At 34.6% G+C, this 25,016-nt stretch overlaps 1 protein-coding gene across 1 annotated transcript in view; it reads left to right on the top strand.

The window, feature by feature from the left end:
* Positions 1–25,016, top strand: part of ADGRG2 (adhesion G protein-coupled receptor G2) — a 50,542-nt gene that overhangs the window by 17,343 nt on the left and 8,183 nt on the right. The window contains 23 exon segments of the mRNA XM_062574224.1: positions 2,897–2,923; positions 2,963–3,001; positions 6,119–6,163; positions 6,270–6,302; positions 7,235–7,276; positions 9,514–9,558; positions 10,765–10,835; positions 12,634–12,707; positions 13,895–13,934; positions 14,047–14,081; positions 15,374–15,456; positions 16,109–16,169; positions 16,521–17,239; positions 18,041–18,239; positions 18,550–18,706; positions 19,900–20,049; positions 20,268–20,390; positions 21,523–21,568; positions 21,674–21,777; positions 22,235–22,359; positions 23,172–23,440; positions 24,335–24,434; positions 24,717–24,991. Coding sequence (XP_062430208.1) covers positions 2,897–2,923; positions 2,963–3,001; positions 6,119–6,163; positions 6,270–6,302; positions 7,235–7,276; positions 9,514–9,558; positions 10,765–10,835; positions 12,634–12,707; positions 13,895–13,934; positions 14,047–14,081; positions 15,374–15,456; positions 16,109–16,169; positions 16,521–17,239; positions 18,041–18,239; positions 18,550–18,706; positions 19,900–20,049; positions 20,268–20,390; positions 21,523–21,568; positions 21,674–21,777; positions 22,235–22,359; positions 23,172–23,440; positions 24,335–24,434; positions 24,717–24,991 — 2,862 coding nt within the window.

Below are 25,016 nucleotides of genomic sequence, written 5' to 3' on the forward strand. Positions count from 1 at the left end.
GGTATAGTTTTAGGTGCATTTGTGTAATTTTACTATGAAGGACAGCTTTTGTATGTAATATCTCAAGTCAGATACATGCCTGTATCACAGTTTCCTGCAACCAGATCTTAAGGGTAGTAGAGAGGTATTCATTTCCAAAATGGGATGAACTTGGAGCTCTGTTGCTCTAGATTATTTACATGAAGTATTTTGCATATAACTTAGGGTGCAATTCTTTGCAGTAGATGTTAGGTTATTTTTAGCAAAACTTCCTGCACAATCCAACATGCCAGTCTCATGATCAAATGGGGAAAATTTCTTCTAAATGAAAGTCCTCTGAGAGGTGAACATTTCTTTTTCCCTGGCTTAGCATAGGCAACGAGATGACCTCTATATGTCATATTCTTATGGTTTAGTCTCATATTCTTATGCTCCAACTTTCCCGTCTGATGATTTTATATTGTATGTTGTACTTTAAGGAGTTTCAAAATCTCTTCATTGAAGAAAAGCTGCTCCAAATATCCATGATTTTTAACAAACTTGCACTAATACTTTATTTTGGGGGATCGTTGGGCTTGGATATGCTTTATATCAAGGCTGAATTATTATGCTTCCTTTCTTCTTTATTCTTTTTTTTCCTTCAAATTTTCATTGTGCCTAGTGTCTGTGGTCAAGGACATCAGTGTTTGCACAACTACTTAGAGATTCTGTAGTCTTTGCACTGGAATTTTTCACATGAGAAAAATGGATGGGAATTTTGAAAACATTTAAAAGAACTTGGAGCAGTGATCCTCACAGGATAGAGGAAACATAGCTTGTAACTGAGAGTAGAAATAACACCAAATGCTTAAGCATTTGGATCCCTGGCTGTTATCCACCCATGCTTGTAATAAGTGAAAGGTAATAAGGCCAGCGAAGAAGGGTTGTATAAATTAACTTCTTACAGAACAGACAGTAATACTGTGGAAATGAATGAGTGTGATAGATATTCTTCTTTGTAGCCTCAGTACAAACTCAGATTTAAATGGTGATTAGGCAGTCTTCTTGTGCCTTGTGATTCCTTGAGCATAAAGCTAGATATACAACATGACAGTATATATCAATGAATGTAAAATACTATACCTTACTTTATTTATACATATATAAATATGTATTTGACACTAATTGGAGGAGTCATATTGAAAGGTAATGAAACAAAAGTTAACGGCACTGTTCGTATGGTGTCGTGGCTATATTGTAAATAGTAATTCAGGTATATATGGAACAAATGTTGTTAAACTAAAAAACTTTCAGGATTGATTTTTTGAGTATTAAATTCATATACTGCTAATTCCCATTTTTAGAAGAAACTTGTGTGTTGCCCAGGGCAAGTTTAAACAGGTGTATGGTCATCTTTGTATATTCTTCTTTTTCTACATTTTAAATTTACCCTGAATTACTTTTTTGCTTCATATTCCTTATATATAGCAGATATAGGAGTTGTTTGCTGTCTTGTCTACCTTTTTTACTGCTTTGTATTTATGTTGGTTTACTTTGTGATTGTTATATGTACTTTGTGAATATCTGTGGAATAAAATATCCTTTTCTTTCATATGTCTCCTGTGCTCCCTAGCTTTTCTCTTAATTAATAACATTTCATTTTCTTTCCTGTATAAAAAATACAAATACAAATACTGCATCTTTTTTCCACATTTGCACAAAAATAGCTATATGGAAACACATATGTGTCCCTGTTGCATTTGTGTTTGCTGCTGTTTAGTGTAGTTGTTCATCTTCACTCAGGCAACTGTGCTGAAAGGGTTTCTGGAGACACTGGCGATGGAAGGGCAGTGCAAAAGCTTGCAGACTAATATGTCTTCCGTAAGTCCACAAGTGTTAAACTGAAGAACAAATTGAACTCAACAGAGTTCTTCTTCTAGCTTTTCGAAAAGATGCAACACACATTTCTCAAAGGATGCACAGCAGTTTTGCAAACAGGCTTGAATTGAGGGTTTGTTGAACTGACAGGCAGAAAGTTAGCAAGTTCCCATATGTGAGGAAAAGGCATCTCTGAGGCAGGAATGAACTAGGAAATGGTATTTTCACTTTCTTCTTCCTCTGCTGTTTAGATGCGACCACCTTCAGAGGCTGCTCTAGGATCAAGCTAAGCCTGATGAGAGCAAACTGACCTTGTGATGTGCTGTGGCGACGTTGTTCTAGGCAGTTCGTTTTGAGCGGAGATTTATTATCTTCTGACAGAGTAGTAGGAGTGGGTTGAGGGATTTTTATTTTCTAACTGTGGCTCAAACACCTACTTAACTAAGAATATTGTCTTCTAATTTTGTTAGTAACTATTTACATGTAAAGCAGAGGTAGATCCCTAAGGATCCCGAAGGAGAAAAGTCAGACAGGCATTCTGATATCTGCTTGGAAGAGAAAATTGAATCTCACTGGTTCCTTTAACATATATGAAGAAAGCTAGTGGTGTCCCAGTAGACAGTTGGTGGCAGACTGGGACATAGGAGGGCTGCTTTCAGTCCTCCCCCAAAAAGTAAGAATGATTAAGGAAGGCTGTATTGGGTAGGAGGTGCTCCAGATGAGTTAATAACATTGCATTTTGGAAATCTCTTGCTTCTGGATTTTCTTCCTTACATTCACTTCTTTTAGGCTCTTAATATGGGGTTCTGGCTTATAAAGACCAAGTCCTAAATTGAAAGCCTGGCTGAGGAAGTCTCAGGAAAAATGAATATGCTAGTTGTCTTCTGCTTTGTTTTGGCTACTTTGGGTTTCTTTTGTCATCTTTTTCTTTTTTTGGTTTTCGGGATTTTTAAGGAGGAACATGTTCTTGTTTCATTTAATTTAGTTTCTTTTTCCTGTTACAAAATTCTTTATTCTTACATTTATCCCCTAATTTCTACTGTTTTTCTTCCCTTATCAGATACAGAAGAAACTACCAGACCTACAGGTAAGAATGGATTTATAAAAATAAAATCAGTAATGTTAGTTGCATCCACTGAAGGTAGATGAAATACTAGCCTATCCGGTTCAACCATGTTTGCACAAACTAGAACTATTTTTTTTTCAGTTCTAGTTTAAAGTACTTGAAACTCAATGCAAACAATTTATTTCACAAAACCAAAATTTTTGACAGCACAACATATTACTTTCTAGCATAGCAGCACATCTGAAGTGGTTGTGTTTAAAAAAAATTGTCTGTGTGTGTATGTGTATACATACATAAATAAAAATAAAACTTTTGCTCCTAACCTAACAAATCTTCCTGTTTAGTTCCTTTTGCTCCTGTGTTGCCTGAGAGAAAACAGATGTATGTTTTTTTTATGTCATTTTTTTCATTGTTCTTGTATTTTAGAAACTATGTAGGAAGATTGCTGCTGCTGTTACTTTTTAATTCAGGCAGATTGTTTAGAATACATAAATATTTTCAAATTAATTGTCCTTATCATCCTTATTGTTTATTATCATATTTCATGATGCAGATAGCATCAATAATTTTCAAGATGATCAATGTAAGGCCACTGAGATGACTGTTGGTTCTTCTTCATTGCAGAAAGTATATTTAAGTTTATCCTTTGGAAAGAGGCTATCATTAGTTTTCAGTAAGACAAGCAAAATATTGTCTGAATAAGAAATCATGTAAGTGATTAGCATTTCAGAAACTTCTTGTTTACTATGTTTAAGAGAAGAAAAAATCTACTCTTCTGCCAAAGCCTTTAGTACCTGACCTAGCTCTTCTACAAAGGGAATTGCTTTACATCATAGTTAGTGTACTTTAAGTGACATTATAGGATGATTTTTGAGGTTTAGGAGAGATGTTGAAATACCTTGAATATTTTTTTTAAGTAGTGTTTCGTATTTGCTCTGAGTTGTTCTTGATACTGTATTTCTGTGATAACTGTGGTTTTACTTTTCTATGGCACTCTTATAAACCACGCAGTAAATTAAAGGGCTAACTTTAAAACTGCTGTGTAAACCAGATATCAAATTTTCTAATTTCTTTTTGATCAAAATGTTTTCTGTAACAAGATCAAAGATTTGGTGGCTAGTGTTTACTATATAAATAGTTGGCTAGCTCCCATCAAGAGCAGAGGTTCAAATTTGAAATGAATTAGCTTTTGCTGGATAGAGAATAGAATAGATATGTGTGAAATAAATTTTAAATGGCAAGCCCCAGTGTTATTAATACAAGATCTGAGAAGGGTTCTTCATACCCAGCTACAATCATCTCACCGTAAATGTTTTATTCCCATTCCCATCGTTAGCAAGACGCTCATAGTGGGCATGTGTAGTTCGGGCTAGTCTGGGACTATGAATTTTGTTTCCTTAACATTGTACAATGCAAATTGTCCTGTGTTTGTTGAAAAGAATTGTTTTGGCTAAATTCTATTTATATTCATAATAATTTTAATGTTATTTCAGTAGAGATTAATATGTCTACCTTTTTTTTCAACCTGGAAGTGTTTTTCTGATGAGGTGTTGCCCTCTTCTGGTGAATGCATCCAGTTAACTTTTTTTAATATACGGAAAAGCTGATGAGGATGGTTAATATCTATAACTGAAACTTCATGTACTAATCTGTGCCTCCCCTTTTCTCTCTCTGTCTCTGTTTCTCTCTTCCTAACAAATGCTGCGACTTCAGGAGCGTTAGCTACAACGACCAATGCTGGTAAGAAAACCAGGCAAGCTGCTTGATGAAGAGCCTTTTGCAATCTAAACAGTGAATAGTTTGCAGAGATGGCAGGGGGAGAACACTGCAGGGAGGGAACTCCTTTCCACCTCTTGCCAGTATGCGTACCTCTGTCATTTGATGCAGTGTAGCACCCTTCAGAGAGAGAGACACATGTGCACACGCACACGCGTGCACACACACACACACACAAAAGGAGTGGACCCTTAATAACTTGTGGGGCCAAAGGTTATGAACATCTATGAAGACAATTTTTGTAGAAAAAAATGTGAAAAAACAGAGGAAATATACGGACGAAAGAACCATTTGCTTGCTTTCTTAATACATGCTGACACACTAAAAAAAACCATACAGACACACAAACACACTTTTTTTTTACAGATGCAGTCTTTCTCTGAGATTATATCATCATTAACAATTGCAGCCAATCCATTATTTGTAGCTGTTTATACTAAATAAAGTGATACCGATGAAGCTAGCATTTAGTTTTCACTCTGATTTCTCATATTTTGGCCATTTATTAATTACCTTGGTAAATCAATTGTCTTCAGGATTGCTACTGAAGAAACAAAATATACTTAGCTCTTACTTTAAAATAAAGAGAGAACTTCTGAGAATGCTTAAAATGGCTAGTGTAATGGGAATAAATACATCTGAAGGAAAAGCTCTCCTACCTGTTCTTTATCTTGAAGTACATTGCTTTGTCTTGGTATGCAGTATGCTATGGTATTGCTATGTCTTGGTCTCTCTTTGCGGAGTAACCAATTATTTTTTATTGTATTTAAGATATTGGTAAAAATGATGACACTGCTGATTTTATTAAAGAAATTTGGAAAGTGTAATATTATTCTGTTATGAAACTACCCCCTTTTAAAAAGTTACTGAGGTGTCATATTGAAGTGATACGGCTTTATATTCCCATGCGGTCACTAAACACGTTCTTCCTGAGCAATTTTTAAATTTTCTTCTATAGTCTTAAGGTAATTCTTTTCTTCTTGTGTGGCTAAAAAAATACTTGCATCCTTGTTCTATTTTATTTATATATAGTTTCTGGCAAAAATAAGATTTTGGAAGCACAGTTTGCCAAGCTCAGTATGTCATCTTTGGTTAGGAGTATCTTAGATATATCCAGAAAAAGGGCCTTGGAGCTGAGCACAGTTACTGCTATCGGATGTGCCAGTCCTCTGTGTCTTCCAAGAGGATGAAACCAATAAAAGGAACTTACCTAAAAGAGCTCAGTTACCAGCAGTTTATATTCAGATACTTACTCAGATTTTTGAAACAATGTGCACAGTTCTTACTGAGGACTAAAGTGCTATAAAAGGGAACTTAGAGCATTAAAATTTTGTTGCTATTGGAAGTGTTACATGCTTGATCTTCCTTCTCAAAAATTTATAGAAATAAAGAATTACATTAGTACTGTTGCTGCTACTTTTCTCTTTTTTTTTCTTCCAGAATCCTCTATTGTTACTTTTATCACCTATCCTATTAATCCTACAGGCAAGATTTTGTTAACATTTCTCTTATTTAGATTTAGTTAGCTTTAGATTGTTTAGATTTTTATTTTACTATTTCTGTTTTTACTGTTATTACTTTTCTCCTTCAGATATGTCTTCAGAAGAAACTGCACAAACTGCAGGTGAGAATTCACATAAGGTGAAAGAGATCTGGAGGAAGATCTGTGTTGCGTTTATGAAAGTTTACTTTTTTAAACTGGGGTTCATGTATCCCAGATTCTTTTCTTACACTATCTTAAAAAGCTTACAGTCTGTATTGGTAGAGTTTTGAAGTGCATTAAACTAACACTGACTTGTTAATCTTTCTTTTTTAGTCAGAATATTAAATTGCTTGTCCGAGTCCAAACTGGACATTTATTTTTAGCATTTATATTTAGCATTTATTTTATTTGTTGGCTTGGATGTTTTCTTGTTTGTTTTTTGGTTTTAGGGTATATCTGTAGGTAGAATGCTTTCTAAACTTTCTGATACTATTTAAAGTATTTTACAGAACTAAAATTTTCACCCCATTACTTAAAAACACTTTCGTAATATATGTGCTTTTGGTATGTTGGCCCAATAGTATCAGTACAGACTCAGTCAGGAGAAGTGCTACATCTTTTTTCCTGATGTTTGCACTTGGAGTATATTCATGGTGTATAACTACAGATGCTTCTATGTCTTTGTCTAAGCTAGGCATCCTGCTGTCCTTCATAGTTGATGGAGAGAGAAAGGGACATTTTTAGAATGGGATTCATCTTATCCTAAAGTACCCATCTAAAATAGGTCAAAGGAATCGCACCTTAAAAGCACTTCTTTTTCCAGTGAATAATAGGGGGCCTAGAGAAACTGGCTCAGATATAAAGATCTGATTAGGTGAACCTGCCCAAAATGTTACTTTTTCCTTTCATGTGCAGAAAGTAACTTAATCACTTATAAAATAAATGGTCATGTGTTTACAGTTCTCCCAGAAAGACAGTCTAAACTGCAAATAAAGAAACTTTTTTTGTAACAGGTACTTCATAGGCTTTTTAAATTAAAATGTGAATACTTAATTTAAAACCTTTTTTTACAGACACTCTTCATATCACTGATTATTATTCCACTATAACATCAGGTAGGATTTATATATCACTACTGATAATCTTTGATCTTTTTCAAAATTTAAGTGTGTTTGTGAGTTCAAGAGGTCTGCACTCAAATATTATTAATAGGATTTTTTTCTTGTTACTGTTGTTTTTCGTGTTAGCAATCTGCCTTACTTTGCATTGGTCTCCAGTCTGGTAGAAAGTCTAGTTCTGCAGTGCTTACCTACATACCAGATATAGAAGGGTTGGAGTATTTTGTGAGTCAGAGCAGCAGATTGTCAGGGGGCACAAAGATCTAAGAAATGTAGTCCCAGGAACTGTTACTTAAAAAAATTCTCATGCTTTTAAATAGATTGAAGTAGACTGAATCCAAATCTAATGTTCTCTAGGCAGATCCAGTCTACAGGACTAGGCTGAGTTTAATATTTTATTACTCATGTAGGAGCCCAGTAGTCTGACTAGAACATATTTATCTAGAATTAGCATAAGAGGTGGATGGCTTGGAGCCTTACTGGCTAGTATAATATGACTATATGAAATGTGACCTGCGAGAACATTGTGGATATGTCGCCTGGTGATCTTTGGAGGTTGAAATCATTAATGACTTTTGGTCCTCCACACTACTTATTTATTATGTGCATTGTGGTGGCATGCAGAGGTCCTGGGCAAGACTAGGTGACACACAAGACTAGGTGGCACACATGCAAGTTTTTTCTAAATACAAAGTTGACCTTATTCTTTACTTTTGAGACCTATTTTGTACATTGGGATTTTATAAATACTGTTTTTCATCTAGCTAGAAATTTCAAAAATTAAGTTATTGAAAAACCTTTTATTTCTTCAAGGATTTTCTTAAAATAATAGCATTGATACAATTTCACTGACATCTACCAACATGAAAGGGAAGACAAGTTCATTTGAATCAAAATTGCTCTCCAAAAATTGTTTTTTCTAATGTTTTAAATATTGCCAGCAGCTCAAAATTCTTGTCAATGATGATGATAAAACATGAAGTACATCAGTCCATAACAGGCAAATGTTTGTACCACAGAAAAAGTATGAAAAGAAAAATTTCCCATCCCATTTGGTACTAGCTAGTGATCACAGCTGAGAGGACAGGACTTGTTTTTCTGTTAATGGAGGACAATCTAAATTATCATACCAAAATATGTGCTTATTTTGCACTATTTTCTTGGTCCTCATTATAACTGAGGAATTTGCTCAAGGGTTGTTAGGAACTGTATGCTGCCACATCTGTTTTTATGAGAAGATGCTGGAGTTTTGTCAGAGACAAATACCTCTCGTGTCCTTCACTTTGGTTTTATGCAGTTGAGCTATTTGTTTACAGTATCCTAAATTTGAGATCAGTATTTTTCTTTGCGGTATAGGTAGGGTTAAAAATATGGCAGTAGCAAAAGATTTTGTTATAACTAAAGCATTGTATGCTAGATGAGAGAATCCATTTCCTATCACCATGGTTTCAGTTTTATCAGGCAGAGTAGTTTTTAGTTTTCATATTATCGTAAGTAGCCGTAATAGGATCCTCAGAAACAGATGATAAATCACATCAGGATTGAATACTGCAGTATTTAAAGAGCCTGTTTGTAATACACTGATTTCTGTGTTATCTTGATTATTTACGAAGAGTTTATTGACTTGATTATTTTAACAATGTCAACTTAGTTTTGATAATCTAGACAAAAATACCCTTTTATCCAGTCTTTCTTGTGCCTGGACAGTTGCCATGAGACTCCTGGAGTTGACTGTCTTACTTTTATTCATTCGAGTTAGTTGCTGATACAGACTTTGAAAAAGTGTGTGCCCCACAACGCACAGTTATTGGAAAGGCAGTGTGCACCACTGTAAGAGTACAGTCCTATCCATAAGTTAACAACTTAAGTATGTTAAATATCGTCTTAGATACAACTGTATTACAATGTGTTTAATTGCTGCTTTGCTTTCCACCGAATTGTGGGATTATTTTTAAATGCAGATACTACTTGCATGTAGGTCTTCTGTGGAAACTGTTACAGAAAATTAAACAAAAATGGTGTCTATCGGTCTGAATACTAGCTCTTAGATAATGTCATGGTAAGTGCCCTAGAGAAGTGAAGCCTAAATAGTATGTGAAATATTTCTAAAAGGTAAAGACCTTTAAATTTTAAACCCTGAAATGATTGTAAATGTTTATGTTTATCAGGACTGACTTTTTATATTCAGTATTTTTACTCACTAGGTTTTTTTTTTTTTGCAGAAACTGTGCCAGGAGAAACCATTTTATGCAATATATCAACTGTCTGTAATTTTTCAGGTTAGTGTTTTTCTTCTTTCCTTCTTTTTGTAAAAATTATGTCCAACTGTTTTCTGAGTAATGTAGCAACTTGCGTTTGCTATATCAGATCTAGCTCTGTAGTAAGTTTTCTTGCTAATTCAGAGAGACTGTATATAACTTCTAAAAAATTAAATTAAACATGTTTTATATTAGAAGTAAGGTTCAGTCAGCTCTGTTCTTGATCAGTATTTTTTATCAGATGATACACAATTACAGATAAGAATTACTAGCCTGAGAAAAAAGAAACTAGTATGCTATTAGTCTCTGCCATATTAAGCCTAATCCTGTGTCAAGAGTAGAAGTTGAAATAGTGTTTGGAAGAACTGTTGTAAAAACCTTCATGCATTTTAGGAGCATGACATGACAGGACAGAAAAACAAAGGGAAATGGAAAGGGCAATGATGTTTCCTATATGTATGTTAACAAAAACGTAGATAAAGATTTTGTTGCTTTATGTTGCTAACTTTCAAAATACTTTGATAAAGGGCTCCTGTGAGAAGTACTTCAGAAAATGAAGTAATTTCTGCCAGGTAGCTGTATACTGGTAATCTATGTTTTATAGATTAGAAAGAGACAGAATAAATATTTGCTTCCTAGTATAAAGTTTCCGTAATGGTTGACACAGTAAACTGTGCCAAGTGTTTTGGGTGACATTATGTATGCATTCCTGCATAGGTCCTTCTCTAAAGCTCACACTGAATGTGTGGCTGCAATAAGAGAAATGTCATAAAAGTTCGTTTATGTCCACCAAAGTGGCTCTAAAGGGCTGTTGAATGATACTGTGAATTATGGTATCCTGAAAGTGCTTTAATCTGCAAAGAGACTGAATATTCAGAGGATCTTTGCCTTTAGCCAACATTTTATTCTCATTACAGAAGTTGGAGTTGTATTAATAACATGCACAGTGCAGCTTTTCTATTTTGGAAAAAAATCAGATGGAATTTAGAGATAGCTAGCAAAACTGAAAAAATAGAACTGTTGGAGTAGTCATTTGTGGAAAAGAATAAGTGAAGAGATGAAGAATGATTGCAAAATAGTGAATGGTCAGAAAAGCTAATTTCAGTGTTCTTATTTCCTTTCTCTTGTAACAGAAGAGAATGAAATCTTGAATTCTCAAATTTATTTCACACCATGTGATTAAACACAAGTTTTATTTTTATTTAACTTTTTTACTTTTGTTTTTAGTGTTCTATGTGGGCAAGGCAAAACTTAAGGCAAGTGAAGAAAGGAGTAACACGTCACTAAGTGTAGAAATAGTAAGTGTTCTCTCTTTTAAAACTTTGTTGTAAGGAAGGCTGAAATAAATTGTCTCCGCTTAAAATACTAATATCCTAACATGATTTTTATTATGGTTTTATTTTATTTGTAATACAAGTTAATATTTATAGTGCATGGATCTGCTCTCTCTGTCCGAAACAGCTGTCTTGTGGCTAAATTTTAAAGGTCCAGTTAAGTAGACTTCCTACACTAATTGTCTGTATTTTCTATATAACCACTGAAAACAGGGAAGAAGCCCTGGAAATTCTGGAGAGAGGAGTCTGAAACACCTAATTAGGAATCTAAATTTAGGCATACAGGATCATCCTTTGGAGAGAAATGTAGACACTTAAAGAGTATGAGACACCTACAGTTTGATCACAAGTTAGGTTGAATTGCATCCTGGAAATAAATCATGTTAAGACTGTCATAAATAGGGCATTGTTCTAATCAGCAGTGACCCTAATACTTTTTAGCTAATAGTTAATCAGTTGTCACTTTTGTAGTAGATGTATGTAGTATGAATGTGTGTGTGTGTGTTCATGTAACACAAAAGAGGTTTAAGAGAATAATATCATGCAAAGCAAGGACAGTATAGGTCATTTGGCATCTAGATAATACAGGATGAGAATATTTAATTGTTACAGGTTGGAAAACTGAAAACTTGACATTAACTTGTAAAGGACCTTTTGCCTTTCTTCTACACATGCCTTTTGGCATTCAGTCTGGGATTTCACATGCCATCTCTGCAAGCCTGAGGATAGCCAAAAAGTACAAGGTCTTTTACAAATTAATGTGCATTTTTTTCAGTTTTCTAATGTAGGATCCCCAGTGACAACTACTGCACAGGTGCACACTGAGCGCTGTTAACATTTTCAAGCATTGGTAAAAAGAAAATACTGGGGAAACTTCGCATGCTGTAACAAGTTTTTCTATATATCTATTGTTTGTGACTCCACTGCATGCCACAATTAAGGCAGAAGAACAGAGGAAGATTTTAGCTTGCATTCAAAAAGTTTAGGTTGGGTTGGGCCACACTATTCCCAGGATAAGAACTGCCTCCACACATGTGTTGTGTTTCCATGGTGATAATGTCAACTGGGATGTCTCTACTGTGTTAACATTATGCCCATAGCTATTACAGAAGAAGGTTTTCTGTTTTTTGAAACTGTTTTACTTTTTAGCACAATATTTCTCCAGAAATGTCAATATAATTTATGTCAGATGTTTTCAGGAAGATGCTTACTGCTTGCATCAAGTGTAAAAATAGCAGTTACTGGTGGCAACCAGAAGGAACGTAAGAATGCTAGCCTAAGGGGACCTTTAGGTGGACCTTAATATGCCTCACTGTGCTGAGGCTACATCGCATATGTTTAAATCACTGCTACTCTGGTTTTCACCTTAATTGTTGATATCTAACTCCTAAGATTCTATGTTATATGTTCTCTGTAGTTTGTCCCCATGCTGCACTATCATTACAGTTGGGAAGTTTGTTCAGTATCTGGTTTAAGGTCTCTTTGCTGTAAACTAACCTACTTTCATCTTTTCCTGACATAAGATATGGTAAAGTTTCCATCTGCTTGATGATAATAGATCAGAAACTGTTACTTGGTATGCCCCAAATAAGCAAATTCCTTCAATAAGTTGTGACAATAGTTTTCTGAAGTGTATTTGTGAGAAAGTGTACTTCTTACCTTTGGAATCTCAGACTTGTAAATTGTGTGATGTGAACATAAGGTTCTTTTGATGCAAAGAATTACTGTTTTGATTTATCGGTGGAATCTTTGTTTCTAACAGATTAATAACATAACTACCAGCAATCACGTTGCAAAATTAATTCCAGTTGCAGCATCTACCTTGCAAGAAGTGAAGTGAGTAATTTTGAATAAGAATTGAAACCTTTGAGGTATTTGAAAAAGATTAACTAAGGTCTTCTATGTGGTTAGAATCTCCACTTTGTATTATCCTTGTACTGTGTAAATTAAAAATTTCAAGAATTGTGAAATTGTTTTCTTTAAAATGAAATTCATACTGGTTCATCATCAAATAGTCTCATTTTTGTTTTATGTATTAGTGGATTTTTTTTTTTTTTTTTTTTTTTAAAAAAAACATTATACATGTTGATTTCATTTAGGTCCTTTAGTTTCCTTGGGGTTCAAACAAAGTTGCAGCGGTCTGTCCCCATATCAGAAAGACCTTAGTAAGGTAGCATTTAAGCTATATATGTACTGGAGGCCTGAAAAAAAAGACATCTGAAGACATGAGCTGTGAACAGTTGAAAATGCCAGTCTGGCTGCTGCTTGTCATGAGCGAATGGTTGTCATTTCAGAGATTTGGTCAGTCTTCTAAGAAACTAATATGAAAACCTCTATAGTCATGTTTTTTATACATATTCATGGAGCCCTGTCTGTATTTTTATTTTAGTATAGCATCTCCTGTCATGAGCTTTTTAAGGTGTGCCCTTTCCTCTTTCTAGACGCACTAAAGCTTTTCCCTACAAGGGGGTGTTTCCAGTTGTGGTTCTACTTACCTTTCTCTTCCTAATATTCCTAATGCTTGTACTACCCTTCGGAGAGGTTTAAGTGGCTGTATATAAACTGCTATTCTCAAAACTCCCCTGCAGATTGAAACTGTAATTGGCCAACAGAGCCTGTTCTTAGAAGAAATCCATATATCCTGTTCATTCTCTTTCTGTAGTTGCGACTGAGTTTAGAATTCTATTCCAAATGCTTGCTTGCCAAAAGACAATATTGAAATTTATCTTTTGCTCTTCTAAATAAGTTTTAAAGAAATAGGTTGATGTTAAAATATATTTATATGGGATGACAGGGTTTGAAACTTATTTTGTGAAGTGACTAAGAAAGATGAAAAGACTATTTTTTACTGTTTAATCCTTTTTAAATGTGGCTTTACAATATTTAAACTGGCATGATTTTAAAAATCACTGTTAACTACTTACTGATCAATTGGAGAAATGCTTGCTTCTTGGTAATTGCTTATTTTTTTCCTTTTAAACATAAGTAGAAATCCTCCATAATGGTAACCTTTTATTTTAAAGAATTTCAGAGTTCAACAAAACCTTGCAAGAAATAAGTGAGGTAAGATTACTAATTGTTGTTACTATTTGGAAAGCTTTTCTCAGCTTATGTCTGATAATGTCATTATCTAAGTATCAGCATAATTTTATTCTATTTTCACTTGTCATTACAGTCCTCTGTTATGGAATGCAGAGCAGAAAACCAGAGGTTTGTTGTTAACTTTTAAAACGTTCATATAATAAAAAGCTCATATATTGTATTCTGATTATTTCAAGCATGAAAGGCTATGTAGCAGTAAAAAAGTCAAGCTATCTAGGAAGTTAAGTTTGAGAAACAGGCTTGAGAAATATATGCAGGCTGACAAAGAAAGAAATTCTGATACCCTTAGTCCCTTAGTCCTCCAGGATTAGTGTTTGTTTTTTTTTTTTTTTTTTTTTTTTTGTTTTGTTTTGTTTTTGTTTGTTTGTTTTTTACAAAATTATATTGCTTTTCATTAATCTTCTGGTGCAACACAGGCTTGCTTGCCAGATTTCTTCCATGTCTTCATATTAACTGACTCATATAACAAATTGGCCAATAACCTGAAAGGCTGCCTTGAGATTTGGGACCACCAAACTTCCAGACCTTGCGAATCCAAGACAATCTGTATTACAAATTGCTTCAAACACCTTGGGTTGCTGTTCTTGAGGTTTGAAAACCAGCCATCCTCAGGACAAGGGAAGACTGAGGAGGTAACTAGTTCAAAGTCTGGAAGCCATCAGTTACGAGAATGACAAGGCTGCTCTACAGCAGGTGATCCTGGAAATCCTAACAGCTGTTGACTAAAATATAGACAACACCTGTCAGTTTAATTGCTATTCACCACTAAATTGCTAGTCCTTTAAACTGATCAGCTTGGAAACAACAAAATCTGGAACTTCATTCCCCCATATATTTGAATTTTGGAGTTTGTTTTCCCAGTTCAAGATGAAAAAAAAGTCCAAACCCCTCAAACAGTAGTGGATAGAAATTCAGTTCACACCACTATGTCATAAGCTAGCGGGTGTTAGGGTGTCATTCTTGTTAGCTAGAAAGAAGTTTCACATCATCTTGTTTGTGTTGCCTTTTATACACCTGTCTGAGTTTGCTTAATGTGAAGAATTCTGGCTGTATGTTTGGCTAGTTTAGGGAGGATTTCTTATCATCCAACCCTAATTATAAAAAGTGTAGTTATACGTCTACATGAGTAAATGGCTAACATTAGTTAGGAAGGATCCCATCTAAGAATCACCAGTGTCTATCGAGAAAATAAGATGCCACAAACTAATGTATTCTCTAATGTATACCCTTCTACTTTGTAGCCTGTCATAGTGTTTTACATGCATTAAAAATAACCCCAATATTGAAAAAGCCTAGGAAAAATTTATGCTCACCGATTTAGCATTTGATTTTGTGTCCGTGTATTGTAAATACAAAACAGATATATTTCTTGAGTCTAAAGCTTTTTCTTCTCATTATAGCATACATTGCAATTTCATAATAAAGCTGGCTAAGAAAGAGAATATAAGCAGTTTAACAGACAAAACTGAAATAAGTCAAATTGGTAAGTTACATTTTAAATACAGTCTCATCACAGTTAATGCTTTGATTAAATTTCATAGTTCTACAGGTAACCTCCAAGTAGCTAAAAAAAAGCGTCTTACTTTTTTAAAAATAAAACCTAATTTTGATAACCTCATTAATGATGTGAAAATGCAACATTTTGGATGTGGCAGGGAGAGGGGGAATGTGTATTAAAATCCTATGGTATAAAATTGCAGACTATATTAATAAAGCAGGTTCTAAAAGGATTAGCTGTAATATTGTTTGCTAAATATATGCATCACTGAAATGGTGACCTGAATTGACAAGTTTAAAAATTGCCAGGTTTTCACAGTGATATAGATATGGTAGGGAGTGGTGGCTTGTACTGTTTGTTTCTGTTGCAAATAATGTAGAATTGCATTCCAATTTGTATACCATAAGAATAAATCTGTACTTGTCAGGCATTGAGCAAAAATGCGGTGGTATTGCAGTATTTCAGAGGTCAAAATCTGTTTTGCAGATGGCTTTTCAGACGGAACTCAAAAGCAATTATGCAAAATGCGCTATTGTTTTAAAACTGTCAAACGTGCTCTCTGAATACTAAACATAATTGTATTAGCAATTTTTTAAGCTTCAGGACAGATTAGGTTAATGCTTCTTTATCATCTCAGATCGGTGCTGCTGTTCATCACTGAAGTATTGTTCACTGACTGCTGAAGAGTTACAAAAGTAGTGAGTATGAATAGAAAAAAACTTGACTTGCCTATTTCCTGAATTTTGTAGTGTATTAATAGTGAATTTCCATGTTGGAGCATAGTAGCTAGGAAGGATGCTTCACAAGAGCTACCTCACGGGCATTTTCATGTATAGTTAGTTGTATGTAGTATGTATATAATTGTATATATTCATGTATATAGAGCATGAGACATCTGATATGATGGATTTTAAAATATACATTACTAATTGCAGTATGTCCATACCGTTCATATATTTTTCTATATATTTTAAAGAAAATAACTTAGAATAATGAAATATAAATAAAGCTAAATTTAATATGCTTTTCTGTGCTTTATTTTTTTACAGTACTATACAAGTGCCATCTCATTCTATATGGGCTCCTTTCTCTCTTGCTCCTTTTCCTCCTAAAAGAACTGCTTTTCCTTCCCTCACCTCTAATACTTTTCTTTCCCCCACTACGCTTTCTACCAAACAAGACCCCCTAATTAGACCACTGATCGCACCATTCACAGAAATTTCTGCTTCTGGAACTCTCTCCATATCTCCCACTACAAGTCCTCTGTCTGAATCTTCTACCACACCTACCACTGCAACTTCTCTACCTTCTACCAGTGTTACCACTACACTTTCCTCTTCTGAGTCTTTTGCTCAACCTGCCATGCAAACTTTTTCGTCCACACTTGCATCAAAATCTGGTACTAATGTTGCTCTCTCAATTAAATCTGATGCTATGTATCCTAGAAAACCAACCAGAACCGTTTCTCCTGCTGTAGGTTTCACTAAACCTACAACAGTTACCTCTTCTGAGCTTCCCTCTACACCTCCAGTAGCAGTTCCTCCCTCTGAGACTACCACCAGATCTATCACACAAATTCCTCCTACTACGAATTCTACAAAATTTATTGCCATTAATAAAAGTCTCACTACAGCACCTATTCTTCCCTTTACTCCTTTCACAACATCTTTGATCCCTGCTGTTAGTCCTGTCAAACATTCTGTCTCAGCTTCTTCTCATCCTCATTCTACTGATGATGGCCATGGTAGCCTGCCTAATGGAAGCACAGGTAAATATGACAAGTGAAAGGATTCTTCTTGTTATTTGAACTGCATATACAGAATTCACTTTTAAACTTATTGAATGAGAGAATCTTGCTGTATGTGAACTAAGACCTCACCTTCTCATTACTGTGAAGAGATAACTCTCACAAGATGTATACTCTTTTCAGAACACATTCTCATGCCTTTGGCCATTATGAATGATACCCCACTCTACTTGTTATTTGTAGTATGTAGGTAGTGTGCTAAGCTCCTAGCAGGTACATTTGGCAGAAAAATTAGTAGTCACTGAAGCAGGTAGGTATAATTTTTTACTAAACTAATATTTAAAATATTATGCATCAGTGTTAGAGCTTTATTGAAATATGTAATTGCTTAGAAATATTCTTAGCAGCTGCGTACTTCCTACAAAGATTATATGCATCTTCACCGGCTGCTTGTCATATTGCATATGCCTGTTCTGTTTCCAGGCATTCAGTGACTGAAAATCCAAAGTAATAGATTATTTAACATGACTGAGGGTCTAAAATGAAGACTGTTATAATCAGTAAAAAGTGGAATGAATGTAGGCTATTTGAAACCTTTGTTTATGTTTCTGTAAGATTTAAAGTATTGCTTTATGCAAAGTAGCTGGATAGGGAGAAGAAGGGGTCCTGTTTAATGTAACATGTAGAGAGACCTTACACTTGTAGTAAGGCTTGTTGATCAAGAGAACTCTTGTTATAGAATGCATATTTTTTTAATTCTTAAGGATTATTTTATTTTTTGAACACTATCTAAATAAATGCACAAATTTTCTTTTGTCACAGGAAAGACATTATCGGCTACCGCATATACAACTTCCATGTATACCAGCATCAGTATCACCACAGCTGAGCAAATCATGTCCAAAATAGAAAAGGATTTAGCAGCTGGGAAAGTAGAGCCAAAAGATGTAGAAAGGATGGTTAGTGAACTCAGCAAAATCCTGACCGTTTCTCAACCATTATCTCGCCAAGTTTCTAACAGGTAGGCCATTCTGATGATAGATTAAAGGTGTGTTGTATTCACAGTCTTGGTAAAATAACAATTGCTGAAGATAATTTTTTATAATCATAATCCAAAAAAGTCTCTTGTCCTTTAATGTAGTTACATTGAAGGGGAGAACCAGTGTTACTAGTTCTACTATAATATAACTCCATGGAAAACTGTAATTTTCCATGTCAAAGCCACAGAAAGTGAGCTAGACTTTACACTGTGCTTGGCTTACTGCTCCACAGCCTGCCTGAGAATTTGGGTGTATGCTCTTGGTAATACTAACTGTCTCTTTTGTTTTCAGAATAATAAAACTTGTGGATTATATTGGCTTAAAATTGAACTTTTCAGCCAAGTCTGCTGATTTTGCCTCCCCTTCGTTGGCTCTGGCAGTTGTCAAAACCAACAGCATTCATTTCAACCAAATGTCTTTTACTGTCCAGGACTCATCTAACCTCCAGGTAAAGCAATGGTAATTGTAAGTACTTACAAATTTAAATATTTATATTTTATATATTTTAATTTATAGGCAATGTGAGTTTTCTCTGTGTTTATATCTCAATTTCAGGATCTTTTATTTGTGTTATTTTAAGAGTTTTTCCTTTCATTTTTCACTGTGGCATTAATAAGCAACAGACTTAGAAGCTGGCATTTGACTAATAAGCTGTTAGAGAGGCTACAGCCAGAACACTAGAACGGACAGAGGGCTTGGCTGAATATTTCTCCCTCAAAAACCTTGAATCACGAGTCATTTAATCATCCACCCTGACAGTGCTGAAATTTGTCACGGAGCATTTCCAGATAGCTTCATCTGTTAGAAGGTGATTAATTGCAGAGGGTGCCAGGAAAGAACTGTTATGTTGCTTGGATAATGATAGGCATATATTTGTCACTCAGGGCTAGTTGCTCTCTCCATGAAAAGGGGGCTGAGAAGGATCTAGTTTGTATCACTCAAAACCTTCTTCCTGCCTGGTTGAGGAAATTACAATTTGAACAATACCAGCCTTGGAGGCTTGGCCAGGAGAGGTGGAAAGTTCTGAACAAATGCTGGCACATACTGACCTCTCAAAGAAAGAAGTAGTTTAATCTAGCAAGAGCCATAAGTAGTACTGGGATCATTCTATGATATTAAAAACTGTGTGAAATGATAACAACATTTGAGTGTTCCAAGTAATATGTTATGCTTGAGTCTGAGGTGACTCTAGGAAGTGGTAGTGCTGGAGAACAGGTATATGCTAAGTAATGATCTCCTGGAAGTCTTGTGGCATGGTAAAGAAATGAAGAGAACTTTCAACAAGTTGGTATCTGGTCTAACCCAAAGCAACAAGAATACCTTTTTGGAATTAACTGAGTATTTCTTTGGTAGCTATCTAAACAAAAGAGATCAGGAAGTTAAATGATCTTCTCACTTAGAAGTGATCTGTCCAGAGACGAGTTAAACTATACTTTTAGGATACTGTGGAGAGCTCACTGTGTTACTCCTGATTGCAACCATTCTTTGAATATACAGATAATATCTCTATTCAGTTCTGCTAATGTTTCCTATCTTTCATAAACTTGGAGATAGTGGTATTTCTATGTAAGATGACTAATGTGCTACCCAGGCTTTGACAAGAAAAAGTTAGAGATCATAATCTTTGTACTTATTTTACAGATCTCTCTAGGTACTGAAGCAGTTCATGACTTAAATAATCTTGGATCAATTACACTTCCTTCATCATTGCTGACAAATTTACCTCCTGAAGAGTTGGACTTCGCTTCTAGAATAATATTCAACTTTTTTAAAAAGACCACTGTTTTCCAGGTATCTTTCTGTCAGTCTGTTCAGAATGGTTTTAAACTCCAGACTAGAGCAAGATAAAATATGAATGGATTTTTCCCCCAAAATACATTTCAAAATTTCCTGTTAAAAAATGCACTGGTTTTGTTCGGTTCTCACAATAGCTGAACTTTTGTGTGTGCTGTCTTTCACTACTATTTCCTTTAATATTTTTAAATGTGGTTATGTATTTGTTGTTTCAGGATCCCTCCTTGAAGAATGCATCTTTAATCAGCAATGTTATATCATCAAGTGTTGCTAACCTCACACTTAGCAACTTAAAGGCAAATGTTACTGTCACTTTACACAATATCAAACCCAATCAGGTATGATTAATGTTTTAGTGGACTTAAAAGTGTTATTTTGTTACCTCAGTTGGAGATGTTGTAGAAAAAAATACCATGCTAAGAATGCAGATTGTTTTGTTGGTGCTGTTCTACTGCTGTGGACATTTCCTCTGCATCTGGACTTTCAAAATCACTCAGCTTTGCATGTTTATCATTAGTATTAGTTTTTGTTCTCTGATGATTTCAGTTAATTTTACTCTTTCATTTACTGTCCAGTTTTTATCCTCCCTAACTGCCCTTCTGTTTTTTTCTCCAAAGAGTAGTATCTCTTGGTTGAAAGTTGACAGTAGGGGTTGATAGGGAGATACTGGAATCATGATATTTATAGGTGCTGTGTGGCCAGAGAGCAATATACAGCTTTTTTTTCTGTAGGGGGAATGTTATTCTTTAAACTGGAAATCAGGATTGTGTCATCATTAAATATTAGGGCTCATATACAGTGTCTCATAAATGAGCACCAGGGGTTAATATCTTCCTGTTCCTGATCTTAGAAGAGTTTTAAATACTAAAATATTACAAACTGAAATTTGTGGTGATTCCACTTCTGTGCCTGAAACTTCTTTCTAGAACTGGCTTATTGTAGTTTTTATATCTATTGATACAATATTGAGTTTTGAGCTATAACTGTAATATTAGTAGTATTCATAGTAATAGATTGTATTGCTGCTACAATTTATAAGATTTTCATTGGCGGAAGGAAGACCCATATGTAAACCTTTTGACATCACAGTAGGATAAAGTTACCAAATGTTTGCAAATTAAAAGTTTTCCCTTTCAATGTAGTCAATTTCTTTATACTTATAAAATCAGGAAGGATGAGAAATCCAAGTAATCTGTACATTGAAAGATGATGATGAGAAAGCATAATAATGTTTCTACCAGGAACAAAATTTCAGCATAGGCATGAGAATTATCTCCTGCATGGTCACTTCAGATTTGTTCTGTATATTTTCAAATGCATATTGAGAAATTAATCCATTCTATTCGTCTAAATTCATTTTGCTTTCACGTAAAATAGTATTCTTGTTTCCATTTTGTATGCAATTTATAAATTACTTGATTATAAACTCATAGTTTAGTAAACATCTTTTTTTCTTTACCTCTCAAACAGGGTAATTCAACAGTTCGATGTGTTTTTTGGGACTTTAATAGAAATGGTAAGTATTTGATATATCCCCAAAATATCATACCTTTTAGCTATATTAGCTTATGTGAGTATAAAGAAAGGCTGTTGTCAATAACAAAACTGTTTTCTGTGACAGGTGGACATGGGGGCTGGTCATATGAAGGCTGCATAGTTAAAGAAAGTAGAATAAATGAAACAGTCTGTTCATGCAACCACCTCACAAGCTTCGCAGTTTTGATGGTAATTATTTTAAAAATTGTGCAGTTTTACCCTGATTTAAGATGAGAATTTAGCAAGCACATATCAGCTGTTAAATACCTGACAAGCTCCATTCATTTCGGTGTTAGTACCTACATGCTTAAAATCAGTCATGTGCTTAAGCTGCTCATTGAATGAGGGCCATGAGTTCCAGTAAAGTCAAAATCAGTTAAGTGTTTTACTAAAATGCAGCTTTTACATTTAGGAGGTCTTTATTCTGTAGGAGAAAAAAAATTAGGATAAATCAAATTTAATATTTTAATCAAACATCATTTCACAGTTAGTTTTTTTTCTGTTTTTTAATTCACCTTTTGTAAGATTTGTGATGAAAAGAACAGTTTCATTTTTTTAATTGCAGAGGCAAACATGGCATTTTAATGGGGAATTTTTTCCATTTAACAAGCATGCTCTCTGAAATTAACTTCTGTTTCCCTTTTAGAACTTGTATGGAAATACTCCTTTAAATCCTACACAGGAATTGGTACTGACTTTTATATCCTATATAGGCTGTGGCCTCTCTGCAATTTTTCTTTCTATTACTCTTGTGACCTACATAGCCTTTGAGTAAGTACTTGAACTAAGCTCTCATTATTCTGTGCTTGTGATTGCTTGAAATGCTCGCTGCAATGTCCTTTCTAGTAGTTACTGATTCTGGCTCAGTTAAGAATGTACAAATTTGTTTAGTTTACTATGAAGATGTTGATTCCATCTTGCAGGAATGTTAATCTTGTAGACAAGTGAATGAATCATGAGTTTATATACACTGAAAAGTGAAGAAATAGTACTTTTAAGTGTTTTACAACATACTATCTTAACAAAAATGTGGAAGGATGTGTTTAAGATAAGATACAGCGTACACAGTTCAGTTCATAATGATAGCTGTTTGATCCTAAATACTGTGTTTTGTAAATCCTCCTAGAAGTGGCTTTCGGCACCCATTTACTATCTCATTATCCTCTCATCGAAGAATTGCTTGTTTCTGTCCAGGCTTTTGGATGCCCAGTAGAATGCCTAATCTAGTTTAGCATTAAAGAATACTCACATTTTGGTTTTTGAAAGTACTGCAACACAGAGAAGCCTAACATAGAGTGTAAAAAAAGATCACTGAATTAAAATGTAAGAGTCTAGGCTGTTGTTTGTATTTATGGAAATGTTATTATGGCAAACTGGTCATATAGACCTTTAATTTGTGAATCTTTTATAACTCACCTTTTCTGTGTAAATGCAATATACAAAGAATTATATATGAATGAAAAAAATATGTAGATATATATAAATACCTGGTTGTTATTTGTGCAGTAGGATTATAAGAGGGAAAGTCAGGCTGGGATCCAAAGTAATGACAATTGATGTGATCTCACTAATTTGCTTTTTAGGAAAATCCGGAGAGACTACCCTTCCAAAATCCTTATTCAACTGTGTGCTGCATTACTTCTGCTCAACCTGGTTTTCCTCCTTGATTCATGGATTGCTTTGTATGATACACGAGGCTTGTGCATTGCAGTTGCTGTATTTCTTCACTATTTCCTGTTGGTTTCCTTCACTTGGATGGGCCTAGAAGCTTTCCATATGTATCTTGCCCTTGTGAAAGTCTTCAATACCTATGTACGGAAATACATCCTTAAATTTTGCATTGTTGGTTGGGGTATGTATTTTTTTCCACTTTTGGATATCCTTTCACCAAATATTTCGGGGAATGTGACACTTAACTAAAAGTGAAAATGAAGCAATCATTAAAAGCCAATTACCTGTCAGTGACCACATATTCATTATCAGTAAACCTGGTCCTGTATATTAGACCTTCTGTGGTATGGAATTTACCCCTAGCTGCGGATTTTTTCAGGTTTCAAGCTGAAAAACAGAGGCTACTGCAATGCAATTGGATGAAGAATTTTCCTTCTGCAAATGTAATAGAGCCAGTTTTGAATGTGCTCACTTTCATTTCCATCTTCGAGACAGGTGGCATCAGTTCTGTTTGGAAAATAAATATCATCACATATATATATTCTGTTTCTGGAATAGCACTGTTTCTAACAAAAAGCAGCAAAGCCCACCTAATTGGTTAAAGGATGAAGAGATTCCAGACCTGATTCTCCTCTCTGGCCCTCTTGAGTAAACATGAGTGAAGGCGCTAAAATAATAAATTATGTTTCTTTAAACATATGTAAGTGGGAAGAAAATCAATGTACTATGTCTGATGTTTTAAGATCTTTGTTACCATACACATATCTAGTTAGATTACCTTACATTGTTAAGTAAAATAACTGGATTAAATCACATGGTATTTGTTGCCTTCCACAGAAATGTTTAAAGCTATCTGTGGAGCAGAACATTTGTTTCTTTGCAAGTTATTCTTCTGAGCACAGTTTGAATTCCCCAATTTGTAGATTTCTTTGGACAGCTAATAATCAACAGAATTCAACAGACAAAGTTCATAAACTGGTTGTAGATTTCTCAGAAAATTACAGTAGTTTCAAGTCATTTTAATACTGCTATTTTGTCATAATTTTCACTAACGTGTTTGCTCATAATCTTTTAGGGGTGCCAGCAGTAGTTGTGGCCATTGTGTTGGCAGTGTCACCAGATAATTATGGGCTTATATCCACTGGAACATTTTCAAGCAACAGACCGGATGAATTGTAAGTAAAAGGGTAGCTTTTTTCTTTTCCTGAGTCATACCAAATGGCTTTTCTTTGAAATAAAGATGGTGGAGAGAACAAAGCAATGAAAGAGCTTTGAAATGGTATGGCTCTGCAGTGTTTCACATGCTTTGTGCTAACTGTTGACTCTTTGGCAAAAAAAAAAAAAAAAAGGAAAAAATTTATAACAAAATTTATAACAAAATACAGCTTTATCTCATATTCATTTTACTTAATTTCTGTTACTTAAAATGGCTGACAGACTTTGTTCTTGTGTTCTAGCTGCTGGATTAAAAGTAGAATAGCCTTCTATATTACTGCTGTGGGATACTTTTGCGTGATATTCCTGATCAATATCAGCATGTTCATTGTTGTGCTGATCCAGCTCTGTCGCATCAAAAAGAAAAAACAGCTTGGCACTCAGAGAAAAACCAGCATTCAAGACCTCAGGAGTGTTGCTGGTCTTACATTTTTGTTGGGAATTACCTGGGGATTTGCCTTCTTCACAGTAAATGAGGTATTTACATACCTCTTCACCATTTTCAACACTTTGCAAGGTAAGTTTATCCTTCATGCTGTAGC

This window comes from Rhea pennata, chromosome 1 (assembly GCF_028389875.1).
Source record: "Rhea pennata isolate bPtePen1 chromosome 1, bPtePen1.pri, whole genome shotgun sequence".
Taxonomy (NCBI): domain Eukaryota; kingdom Metazoa; phylum Chordata; class Aves; order Rheiformes; family Rheidae; genus Rhea; species Rhea pennata.